The sequence below is a fragment of the Natator depressus genome, chromosome 9, assembly GCF_965152275.1.
Source record: "Natator depressus isolate rNatDep1 chromosome 9, rNatDep2.hap1, whole genome shotgun sequence".
NCBI lineage: Eukaryota > Metazoa > Chordata > Testudines > Cheloniidae > Natator > Natator depressus.
Genome location: NC_134242.1, coordinates 49,150,663 through 49,163,634, shown reverse-complemented (window position 1 = coordinate 49,163,634; position 12,972 = coordinate 49,150,663). Strand labels below are relative to the sequence as shown.

At 42.5% G+C, this 12,972-nt stretch overlaps 1 protein-coding gene across 1 annotated transcript in view; it reads right to left on the bottom strand.

Annotated features, from left to right (window-relative positions):
* Positions 1-248: 248 nt before the first annotated feature.
* The window catches only part of SENP2 (SUMO specific peptidase 2), a 52,963-nt gene continuing 40,239 nt past the window's right edge, over positions 249-12,972 (bottom strand). Inside the window, exons 10-17 of the mRNA XM_074964128.1 lie at positions 10,008-10,071; positions 7,219-7,374; positions 5,699-5,830; positions 5,035-5,238; positions 4,830-4,909; positions 3,770-3,854; positions 1,739-1,834; positions 249-1,109 (exon numbers count right to left, since the gene is read on the bottom strand). Coding sequence (XP_074820229.1) covers positions 1,047-1,109; positions 1,739-1,834; positions 3,770-3,854; positions 4,830-4,909; positions 5,035-5,238; positions 5,699-5,830; positions 7,219-7,374; positions 10,008-10,071 — 880 coding nt within the window. The 3' untranslated portion in view covers positions 249-1,046. The remainder of the gene's footprint in view (positions 1,110-1,738; positions 1,835-3,769; positions 3,855-4,829; positions 4,910-5,034; positions 5,239-5,698; positions 5,831-7,218; positions 7,375-10,007; positions 10,072-12,972) is intronic.

Here is a 12,972-nt window from a genome sequence, read left to right as displayed (position 1 = left end):
GTTCTTTATTGCACACTGATGTAGTCCTGTTTGAAGGAGGCTGTGGCAAGTGAGGAACTGAACCCAGCCTCCCAAGTCTCAGGTTAATACCCTAACCACTGGGCCATTCTTCCTCCCATCCCTCATCTCTTCCTCCCTGCTTATAACATTCAACCCCTGCTGAATAATTTAAAGACCACTGCTGACACAGGGTATTCAGCCGCCTCAATTCTTATATTCTTCATCTTAAACTCTTCCAGACCTCCTAACGGAACATCACATTCATGTTTTAGTTTCCAGCTCACTTTCTTTCCTATGCGAAAATATTTTTAAAAAGAAACTGAAAATTTACTCTGGTTCTCTTCCTGCAGGTTTTAGTTCAGAAAAGAACCCTTCCATAAGTTACAGCACACTTTCATTTTAATAAAGAAAAATAAATATTCATTTTCACATGGGACAATCTCCTGAAACAAATACTGAACCCCACTACAGGGGCTTCACTATGGATTTGTTACAAATCAAAACGTAAATGCCTTGCTCCTAGGGTCTTTACAAATCCAGTTTTAGGAATCAAGTGGAGTCTTCTATAGTCCAGAAGCAGAGCAAACCTCTCCTGGAACCAGTAGCTAAACACGTCGTCCCTGTGAAGGTGATTTCAGACAGTGACTGTTCTTCAGTTGCACAGGATACCTCCGTGCGCCAGCCAGAGTTTGCGCCACAGTTCCAATGGCTGCAGTGAAGCACTAGAAGTTGCCAGTCTTCAGCAACATGAACTGATGCAGTTTGTTTGGGATCTGCTCTTAACCCTCCACTCCAGTCCCTTAGGAGTCACAGCTCAGAGGCTGCAGAGATCTCTTTGCTTTGCGGTTAGGATGCGTTAGCATATTCCAAACAAATGTAATTCTCTGGAGTGGACAAAACCACAGCTTTACAGCCTACTCCTATGAGAGGAAGCTGTTAGCCCAGGTACCTTTTGAAATAAGGTATTCAAACAAATTAGTTAAGCTAAGAACTAATTGTTACTACGTGGTAGATCATAGTATCACTGAGTATCTCTCAGTCTGGGGTCACAGCAGCTGTTGATGAAGTATCTCCCATACCATCTTTTTGCGGAAATGAGGCATGTGGTGCTAAAAGAAAAAACAACCCTCTATTAAACACTAAACCAGAGTAAAGGGTGTCAGAATAAGCATATTTGCCCACATTCTGTAGGCACTGACCAGAACAGTCAGTGTTCAACATTTGCCACAGTTCCCATGGAATGGTTATTTGATACCACAACTTTGCCCTACATGAAGGCACAGAAAATGCAATGCTCTGGCAAATGCTGACTTTAAGGAAAAATGTGAATGTCATGACAGAATTTGCACGTCCTTTAAGACAAGCCCAAGGCAGCTGAAAACAGCCAATATTTTAACCTGTGAAAAAGCTATTTGGAAAGGAGCCTTGAAGACGCCATCACTAAGGTCAAGCCTACTATTACAAACAGCTCCAGCCCCCTGCACTGGAGGACTGAGACATGATGCTTGGCAAATGGACATAAGCAAAGGCAGGGAACGCAGCTCACAGGGCTGGGAGGGCTCACTTGTCAGTACGACAGTAGCACTTGGAGGCACTAGCCAAGATCAGGGCCCATGGGGGTAGGTGTTGTGTAACTAGTGAGGGATGAGCTTACAATTTAACTAGAGGAGTCAGGTTACAGGGAAAACATGCACAAAGACTGGATGCACCACAGGTCAGTTTTGAGAGCTTTGCTCACCTGAGTGAAAGCGATTGGTTTGTCTCTGGAGATATAGTCTGCATATTTACAGGTAAACATCCCGCAGTCACTTCCATTCAGCTGCTGTGGAATTTCCTACAAGTGAGCAGTGGGAGAAGGTTGCATGTTAGTCCCTTCACCTTGCTTTAAAGATGCCTTTCTTTTTATGAGATATGCAATGCATTATCTTCAGTACTGTGTATCAGCATTTTAATGAGCCACTTGTGTCCTCCACTCCAGGAAATAAGCTTTAACACCTCCTCCCAAACCACACAACTACAGCTGCACCATGTTCCATTTGCTGGTAGAGAACATCCCTGTCCTTCACCTGTCAAATCTTTAGAATGCACACTTTCCAGGCCCAGGATGTCTTTACCTACGTGCGTACAATGGGCCCCAGACCCCAGTGGGGCTTTTAACACTGCTTACTAGAAAGAATATAGATTCCCTCACTCCTGAGTTAGTGCTTCCTGCAAGTGATGGAGAGGAGGAGGGAATTCCCATTCTGTACAATGAGAGCTACTAAAAGGACAAGTTTTGCCTTTGATGATACATGAACAGCTCTCATTGATCTTAGTGGAAGTTGCATGCAAGAGAATTTAGCTCTGACCTTTAATTCCCTCGCCACAAGGTACTGGCTACAAATCAGAACTGTCAATGTCAGCTTGTTCTCCAGTGACCCAGGGCAAGACAACTCCAACTATCCAGGGAAGGACTAATGCGTGGGATCTATTACATGAATTACTACTGCCTGAGCACAAAGCAACAGGAGCTATTCACCTGCAGCTGGAATTCACAGCTCCACAGACATCCGAAGAGTTCCTCTTAACTGAATGTGACAAAGCCACTGCAAAGCTCTGAGAACTGGGGAAGAGCAATTCCCGCTCACAACAGGCAGGGCATGTTCTATGTGAGGCTGTGGCCCCCTCCCCCCTCAGCACCTTCAATTTTTTGTTTCTTCTTCTTCCGAACCCAATCTAGATGGTGACACAGTGAGGGGTGAAGGAACTCTACAGACAAAGCTATTTGGAGACCATGACAGAACAGACTTTGAGAAGACTCTAGGTTGAGCGTGGACAAGAGCAGTAATTTGAAACAATCTTTGTAGGAGGAAAGAGGAGTCTCTCAAACAGCACATAAAAAGCTACCTACCATAATTTTTTTTTTTTTAATTTGCACTACTATCCTAATACTAATAATCACCAAAAGTTCAAAGCCAGATTCACAGCTGCAGTCCAAGAAATACAGTTAGTGCATGTACAAAAGGATCAACTACTGTACATAGTTCCTGTACAGGAATCGTTGACATCTTTCACGCATCAGCATGCGCCTTAAAAGAATGAAGGTAAAGGCCATGTCTACACTTACAAGCTTACAGTGGCACCGCTCTACTGATACAGCTGTGCTGCAGTCAGAGTGCTCGTGTAGCTGCTTAATGCTGAGGGAAGAGAGCTCTCCCAGTGACGACATAAAACCAGCTCAACGAGAGGCAGGAGCTATGTCAGCAGGAGAGCATCTTCCACTGACAGCGCTGTGCACACCAGTACTTATGCCAGCAAAACTAATGTCACTCTAGGAAGGGTTCTCCCCCCAGCAACCCACACACCATTGAGCAATAAAAGTTTTGCTGACATAAGTGCTAGTCTCAACATGGCCTTTGTCCTAGTAAGGAATAATGGAGTTTGAGAGACACATTAGATATTTTTCTTGGACACAGCACCAGCTTGTTGGACCAAAGGAAGAAAGCTGGATGGATGTTCCAAGGACTCCAGTCCACTCCAGATTGCTAGCATTTTTTTCACATCTAAACAGAGTCAGGAAAGAAGCAGAGACAAGGCCAGTCAAGTAAAGACGACACTGCTAAAGAGTCCATCACAACATTGTTTCGGTATCCAGTTTGGGCTGCTGTATTATGGGCATTAGAGAAAGCCCACAAACAGCCATTCAAAACTTAGAATTGTTTCTCTTGAAGGCTTTTATGGTTTGGGGCTACAGTACATGGATCAGACTCAAAACACTCTGTTCACATACATGTGATTTCATGCTGTAAAGTGTCCACTCTGAAGGATCAATATCTAGGTTCCTCTTGGTTTTGCTTTCTTCCTGAAGATATTGGCTGTTCAACAAAAAACAAAACAAAAAAGAGGTATCAGACTTTTCTAATCAAATGTCTTCATATTTTAGGCCAATAGTCTGTAAAGTTGCCCGACAAGGTCTTCACTAATTATGCACCAATGACCCGAAGTACCAGGAAGGAGGATTATAGGATATAATCATACCATGCTGAAGGTAAACCCACATTTGTTTAAGAACTATTCACATTACTTAAGAGATTTTAGATCAGAAGTTAGAGACTTCACAGGTAATGCTGCAGCCATGGCACTGCCAGAAAAAGTGAGGCCCATAAGAGACTGGTAGTGATTCACACAGTCACACAGACCCTTACCTCAGAAGTCAATCTCCAACAGAGGTGGGGAAGGGAAGAAGGGGAAGTACAGGGTGATTTTATGTAACATGAAACTTGAGTATTGGTGTAATAGAAGAGTCAGTGCCAAACGAACTACAGCATTCACTCAACATACTGAAAGGAGGATTATTATTTACATAAAAATTAACTCAAATGTCTTCAGTAGAGAATACAAGAGGATTGTGTGTGCAATGTAATTTGGTGGGTTACTTAAGAGCTGCAAAAAAACAGTAGAAGAGCTAGAAAGTAGAGGGATCTCTCACTGGTAATAGAGGATGTCAATATCCCCTAGGAAGGCGTTCAGGTCCTATGAAGTGTGTTGAGGTTAATGTTCTTAAAGAGGAATGGACTTTGTCTTTCTATTGGCATGAGAGCTTTAACGGGTCACTCAATGATGGTTCATTCATAAGACGTACTCAAATGTCTCTGGAAGGACAGAATATAATTAACAGCTGGATGATGTTACAATTTGCACATTACTGGCAGTGACTAGTTTGGGAAGAGATTCTTGTCCATTACGGGGTAAGTCTTTGCTATGTAAATCACATTTTCCAGTGAGTGATTGTGGAAAATCCTTCCAGTGTGTGTGAAATGCAGTAATATATTCACTAAGCATCTACTTACAGCAAAATCTCACAGATACTGTGGCCTCTTTGTCCCATCGAGTCAAAGTATTTGATGGTCTTTCTTCTGACATCTATTACCTGTTATTGAAAGACAGGCATTGGTGCAACAGCCATAGCCAAAGACTCCCTGCTGCCTACCGAGCAAGCCTTTTCTAGGTTTTTCCTTTCCCTTCCAACTCCAAAGATGGGCCAATTTGACTCACCACTAATCCCCAGTGTACCCTCAGATGAATGGGCACAAAGATGAGGTCTTGCTTGAAGAGATCCACACCTTTGGTCCATCTTTTTACTGCCTGGTAACTCCCAGAAATTAGTTTGGGGTAGAAGAAAGTACTGAAAGCATGAAGCACTGGAAATCCCTGCTGCTTATTTCTCTCCACCAGAAGATTCATGTAGAAATTAATTACCTATATAATAGAGAGAGTAGAGTTCAGAGAATGAAGGAGACACACTCATATTTGTCTGTTAAAGTTAAAGCTTTATCTGCTGGACTCTTCAGAATTTTCAGTCTAAAAGACCACACTGACTTCAACTCAAGTTCTAAGACTCCTGTACTAACTTCCTTCCTTCGAGTCCTGTGTTAAAAAACACTTGTTATTTCACCCACTCCCCAAAGTCAAATCTGATCTTAAGTTACTGCTAACTCTTGAAAGCAGCATAGTATAGGGATAGAGATTTTCAGGAGTATTGTTCCCTCTTAAAGGCCCAGCTTTCAGAACCCTATGGATATTCCTGTAGGAACTAAGGTGTGGATCAGAAAATTAGGCCTGTCAGCAGTTAAATGTCAGAAAGTTGGGGGGCACATTTTAATACATATGCATGCAGAACACAAAAAACAAACAAACATTCCTACTGGATTAATTTTACCTCATCGTTGAGCCAGTGATGGTTCCTCAGCGTCTGGATATCCCCACGGGTGACCTTTAATTTAAAGGCGCTGCTCAAGATCTCATCCTCCTGGCCATGGCCTAATGCATTAGTGATTTCTCTTTCCATGTCCTGAAATGAGCAATTCACAATGTGACTAGCGAGAAAGTCCTGAATTAGAGTGTATGCTGAGCAGGCCAACTGGTGCATCATACTAAGTTGAAAAAAGTATTTAAAGTGAAATCCAGTAGAGGATTAAGCCTGCTAAAGGAGGAAGAGCTTGACCATACAGTGCCACCGGGGGGCCAAGAATACCACTGTTAGTTTTAGAGCAGAGGATTGTTAGCTTTGGTAGCTTTTTCTGTTAAGTTTGTACATTAAGGTACAACACACAGATGCCTGCACTTCATGATATTTACTTGGATGGTTACATTTTGAAGCGCCATTTAAAATAGCTTAAGTCATTTTGATTTATCAGATTACCCCAGCTCAGAACCATGGATATGTTTACACTGGCTCTTGTTTGGAAGTTCAGTCATTTTCTTAAGGATTAAAAGGGATAATGGGAGTTTAAGAGGCTTGCGATAATTCAATAAACACTAAAACCAGTACTGCAAGTGTTTCACAGTCAATCAATGCAGTTAAGTCAGAATAAGAAATAGGTAGCACGCAGAAATAGAAAAACGCAAAACATGCACATCAGCAGACAACAGAGCACAGCGGAAGAAAGGACAATAAAAAGATAGTTTCAAAGAGAAAACCACCTGTCCCCCATGCAATATTGTAGCCCTTGTGATCACTAGAAGTCAGCCAACCACCACTTGGTTTAATTGGATTGGGGCTGATAGCAGGGCATTCTCAGCTCAAACTCATTTCTCACCTTTAGTTTACAAGAGTCTAGATTTGGTGACCTTTGGAGCCCAAACACAAGACTAACCTAATTCCCCCAGACATATCCGAGTGGGAATGAAAGGGAACGTTATAGTGGCTGTATTGGAGGCCATGTTGACAGTTAGGAAGTCTGTATCTGATCTTACACACTATTAGAACGGTCATTGATGCAGAGAGAAGTCTAAGTAATGTTTAGTTTCACTGCTGGTAGAAAAGGGATTTTGATCTGTGGACCAAAAATAAATAAATTCTATTTTTGATTGAGCTGAGCTAACAAGTAAGGAAAATGCCCTTGTCTCCTCTATTGTAGCATCTACCAAGGTATGCACAGAAAGTAAGTAATCAGGTAGTTTATAAAGGAATGAGCAAAAGCAGCCATTTGTTTTGCTAGCTCCCTGCAAATCAGATGTTAGTGGATTGGAAAGAATGGCCTGATTCCAAGTGATTAGAAGGTACAACTAGCAGACAAAATTCACTTAAGAAGGGGCACCTAGAATCCCTGATCCCTTTTGAACATGGTTAGTACATTAGCTAATGTCAGATTGGCTTTTTTGTAGGTTTTTTGTGCCCAAATGATTCCCTCCATTAGTTCACCTCTCCAAACCAGAAAGCCAAAAAAGGCATGGTACCTCTGTGAGCTCAGGAAGACGCTCTGTGCTTTTCTCTGGGCCTGGGCAATTCTGTTCTCTCTCAACTGCAGTTGGCCTTCTGGCTACAGCAGAGCTCCTACTGCCCAGGCATAACCGAACTGACACCTCCTTTGACAGGTCAGCCTCCAGCCATCTCTGTGCACAAAAGGAAGCTCAATAGCATGTAACCAGGAAGTTATGATTTGTTGCAGTGCATAATGTGACAGTCTTGTTCAAATATCAAGTGAAAGCACTCAGCAAATACTCACGACCATCAGATTCCACACTGATCGAATTAAACACTCAGTCTAGCTCTCATTAGGAGTCAGGTGAGGTATTGCTAGGACTGAGCACACTTCCATTAAATGTGCCAATTTTCAAATGCTTTAGACCAGGGGTTCTCAAACTTCATTGCACCACGATCTCCTTCTGACAAGAAAAAGTACTATACAACCCCAGGAGGGGGAGGACTGGAGACTGACGCTTGAGCCTGCTTGATCCCTGCCACCCTGGGGCAGGGGGAGAAGCCGAAGCCCAAGGGCTTCAACCCCAGACAGGGGGCCTGCAATCTCAGCCCCACTGCCCAAGGCTGAAGCCCCAGACCGTGGGGCTCGGGCTTTGGCCCCAGGCACCAGCAAGTCTAAGCCAGCCCCGGCTACCACATTAAAACAGGATTGCAACCCACTTTGGGGTCCTGATGCACAGTTTGAGAACTGCTGCTTTCGACTGAAGTTGTTAGGATTTAGCGCTAATAGCCCACTGCAGTTAAGTGGGTGAGAGGAAAGTGTTTCAGGACATTTTCAGACTCAGGAAGACAATCACAGAAATGTATGAGTGGAAGGGACCTCAATAGGTCATTCTAGTCCAGTCCCCTCCTCTGAGGCAGGATTAAGTATCCATCTGACAGGTGTTTGTCTAACCTGTTCTTTAAAACCTCCAATTATGGATATTACATATCCTCCATAGGTACATTTGTTCTGGTGCTTAACTACCATTACCTTAAATTTTGGAAGTTTTTCCTAATGTCTAACAAATCTCTCTTGCTGCAATTTAAGACCATTACTTCTTGTCCTGTCCTCAGTGGATACGGAGGATCATTTATCACCCTCCTCTTTGTAACAACCTTCTACATACTTGAAGAATATGTCCCTGTTATGTCTGCTTTTCTGCAGACTAAACATATCCAAATTTTCCAATCTTTCCTTGTAGGTCATGTTTTCTAGACCTTTAATCATTTTTGTTGCTCTCCTCTGGAGTTTCCACATTTCTCAAAGTGTGGTGCCAGAACTGGACACAGTACTCCAACTGAGGCCTTATCAGTGCTGAGTACAGCAGAATTACTTATGTGTTCCTTACAACACTCCACCCAGTTATTCTGAGATATACTAGTAGTTTTTTTTCTGCAAAAGTAAAGTATTGTAGTGGACTCTTAGTTTGTGATCCCCCATAACCCTCAAAGCCTTTTCTGCAATACTTCCTCCTAGGAAGTCATTTTCCATTTTGTATTTGTGCAATTGATTATTCCTTCCTAAGCACAGTACTGTGCATTTGTCCTAATTCAATTTCATCCTATTTCAGACCATTTCTCTAGTTTGCCAAGATCATTCTGAATTCTAATCCTGTCCTTCAAAGCACTTCCAACCCCTCCCAACTTGGTATTGTCTGCAAATTGTATAGAAGTGTACTCTCTCTGCCATTATCCAGATCATTTATGAAGATATTGAACAGAACTGGAAGCAGGATACATCCCTGCAAGACCCCAATCAATATGTCCTTCCAGCTTGACTGTGAGCCACTGGTAACTACTCTGAGTACAGTTTTCCAACCAGTTGCGCACCCACCTTTAGAAGATTCATCTAGGCTATATTTCTCTAGTTTGTTTATGAGACTATCAAAAGTCTACTAGGGTGGAGATCTATAGCATCAGTTTATGTTTGGGAGGTTCTTTGCCACTGTAAAGGGCTACAAAGGTGATTTAGTTTTTGTGTGGTTTTTTTTGTTTAAAAAAAACAAAGTCTGAGTATCCCACATAGGCTGGATATTGGACAATAAAGACAGTTTTGTATCCAAGCTTGGTACTTCTCTAAGTTTTAGACAATGTAAGTTTTTCTGATATCCCATCTTAGCCTATTTTTTAAATAGATTTTAGACACACCCATCTTCCCACCCATGCAGCAAGCGAAATACAGGTGAACACAACCAACTGTATATAAAGCAGAGTGGGTGTTGTATTTCTAGTTTAGAAAAATGAAAATTAAAATTAAAATTAGTTAAAAATGCAGCAACCCTGAAAGAATCTTAGTAGTTAGAAAAAAGTTTACCTGGTTTACAAACTGGATATTTAACTGTGGCACCAAGCCAAATCTCAGAGACAAGAGTCGGGGGGGGGGGGGGGGGGGAGGGGAGAAGAGAACCCACGCAAGCAAAGCAAAATCTATTTAGAAAGGACTGATGATGCAATAGTGTACCCTATAGTGATGTGGATAAACTCCAATAAATGCTGCATGTTTGAGGGTTTGCCCATCAGCTTCCAAGATGGACAGAAGAGAAATTGAGCAGATGCAGCATACTGACCACAGCCAAGAATCACAAGGGGTCTTCCACCATCACTATCTTCTGTAAGTCTCAGAAAGACCACACTACCACAAAAGCCATATGCCACTGGATTAAGCACATTGTTCAGTGATATGCTCAAGTATGGAAGTGCACAGTTAGGGTTGAATGCACAGTTTAGTTATAGGATATCACATTTTTCAAAAGAGGAAAAAAGCTGGAGCTTCCAAACTTACCCTTTCATTTTTCTGCCCAAGCGTCATTTTAGGCTCTTGTGAGTTTTCCGCTGAAATCTGAGATCTTAGAGACAAAAACAGGCAGAGTTTCACAACTTATATTTACTTAGTAAGTTACCTTTGGGGTAAGGAGTCAGGGCTGTGTGGGGAGGGTTGGGAAATGCTCTCTGTGGGGTTGGAATCTGGCTAACGTGCAAAAAGAACAAGAGTTTAACTTGACCCATTCTCTAGCATCAATACTTTGAGGGGATGCAGCTGAGGAAGAAGGGAAAGACGAAGGGAAGGAAATCTGGAAATACCCATCAAAAGTAGGGGACTGAGGCTAGTACCAAAGCATGGCTAAAATAAGGATACAAGATGCAGCTTAAAGTTAAGGTATAATGCACGACAATCACGAATTGAAAAGTCTTTTACAATATAAATGAAAAATTCCCCATGAAAAGAAAGCACTAGTTTACCTGAAGGGTATGCATCCAGATAGTTAGGCCAACCTAGTTACAAGTCTGAAAAAAATTTCACTCCCTGTATGAGAGTTGGGTCAAATCTTAACCTCACTGTAGATCCAACTGGGTTGATGGAAGAATGCTTCTGTTGACCTAGCACTGTCTCTTGAAGAGGTGGATTACCTACATTGACAGAAGAGGTTTTTCTGTCCAAGTAGGAAGCATCTAACAGTACAGTGCTAAAGCAGCACAGTGCTAAAGCAGCACAGCCACAGCATCAGACTTGTGCCACTGTAGTGCAGACATGGCCTTAAAGTGGGTGGATAGAATAAGTTTACTTGAGACTCTTATAAGATTGCAAGGGGAGCTGCTATCCTTACCAGAAGACGCTTACCCTTGAAAACCATACAGCATCCGAAGTGCAGCATGTTACTGTGCAAGGAATTATAGACGGACAGGTTTTACTTCTATCAATATAAATGCTCCAAAATGAAAAAGTTCTCGTGTTTCTTTTTGATCCAAGTCTCTCTCTCTTTTTTTTTTTTAAAAAGGGAACCATAGATAATAAGACTTGTATTGGATCCTAAACCCACTGTACATTAGAAGACAAATTCAATCTAGTGTGATAAGACAGTCAATATCCAGGTTAGGTACCCCCAGATGTTTTATAGAAAGTACAGCTTTGTACTTTTATAGCACAAGGTGTACAAACAGAAGACTTCTATTTAAATAGCCACTCAGATTCATAGACTAAGGACAGAAGGGACCATCTTGATCTAGTCTGACCTCCTGCATATTGCAGGCCACAGAACCTCACCCATCTACTCCTGAAATATGCTCATAGCCTCTTGCTGAATTACCGAAGTCCTCAAATCATGATTTAAAGACTGCAAGTTACAGAGAATCCACCATTTACTCAAGTTCAAACCAGCAGGTCAACCCTCACTCTAGAAGAAGGCACCTCCCCCCTCCCCAAGGTTTCTGCCAATCTGACCTGGGGAAAAATTCCTTTCTGACCTCAGATACGGCAATCAGTTAGACCCCAAGCATGTGGGTGAGACCCACCAGTCAGACAGCTGGGCAAGAATTCTCTGTAGTAATTCAGAGCCATTCCCATCTAGTTTCTCATCCCTGGCCACTGAAGATATGTACTACTAGCAGTCACAGATGGTCCACATGCCATTGTAGGCAGTCCCATCATACCACTCCCTGCATAAGCTTATCAAGCTCAGTCTTGAAACCAGTTGGGATTCTCCCCCACCCCCCCCCACCTCACTGCTCTCCTTTGAAGGCTGTTCCAGAACTTCACTCCTCTGATGGTCAGAAACTGGTCTCATTTCAAGCATAACCTTTTTTGAATAGCCAGTTTATATCCATTTGTTCTTGTACCGACATTGGCCCTTAACTTAAATAACTCCTCCCCTTCCCTGGTATTTATCCCTCTGATGTATTTTTAGAGAGCAATCATATCTCCACTCAGTTTTCTTTTGATTAGATTAAACAAGCCAAGCTCCTTATGTCTCCTCTAATAAGGTAAGTTCTGCATTCTTCTGATCCTCGTAGCCCTTCTCTGCACCTGTTCCAGTTTGAATTAATCTTTTTTTAAACAAGGGAGACCAAAGTTGCACATGGTATTCCAGATGAGGTCTCACCAGTGTCTTGTATAATGGTAACAATACTTCCCTCTCTCTCTGCTGGAAATACCTTACCTTGTGAAATTGCAGAACTACTAACTGTGATACGTAATCAGTCACTTAAATCTCATTCTGCACCAAATGACTGGAGTCTAGCTATTATGATGCCAATTTTTTTTAAACAGCTCCAGAGGCGATCCCTGGCAATTACCAGCTGGTAAGCCTAACTTCTGTACCAGGCAAATTCGTTGAAACTATAGTAAAACAGAATTATCAGACACGTAGATGAACACAATGCGTTGGGGAAGAGTCAATATGGCTTTGTAAAGGGAAATCATGCCTCACCAATCTACTAGAATTCTTTGAGGGGGTCAAACATATGGAAAAGAGTGATCCAGTGTATACAGTGAATTGGACTTTCAGAAGGCCTTTGACAAGGTCCCTCACCAAAGCTCTTAAGCAAAGTAAGCAGTCATAGGAAAAGGGGGAAGATCCTCTCATAGCCCTGGTCTACACTAGGACTTTAGGTCGAATTTAGCAGCGTTAAATCGATGTAAACCTGCACCCGTCCACACGATGAAGCCCTTTATTTCGACTTAAAGGGCTCTTTAAATGGATTTCCGTACTCCACCCCTGACAAGTGGATTAGCGTTTAAATCGGCCGTGCCGGGTCAAATTTGGGGTACTGTGGACACAATTTGACGGTATTGGCCTCCGGGAGCTATCCCAGAGTGCTCCATTGTGACCGCTCTGGACAGCACTCTCAACTCAGATGCACTGGCCAGGTAGACAGGAAAAGAACTGCGAACTTTTGAATCTCATTTCCTGTTTGGCCAGCGTGGCAAGCTGCAGGTGACCATGCAGAGCTCATCAGCAGAGATGACCATG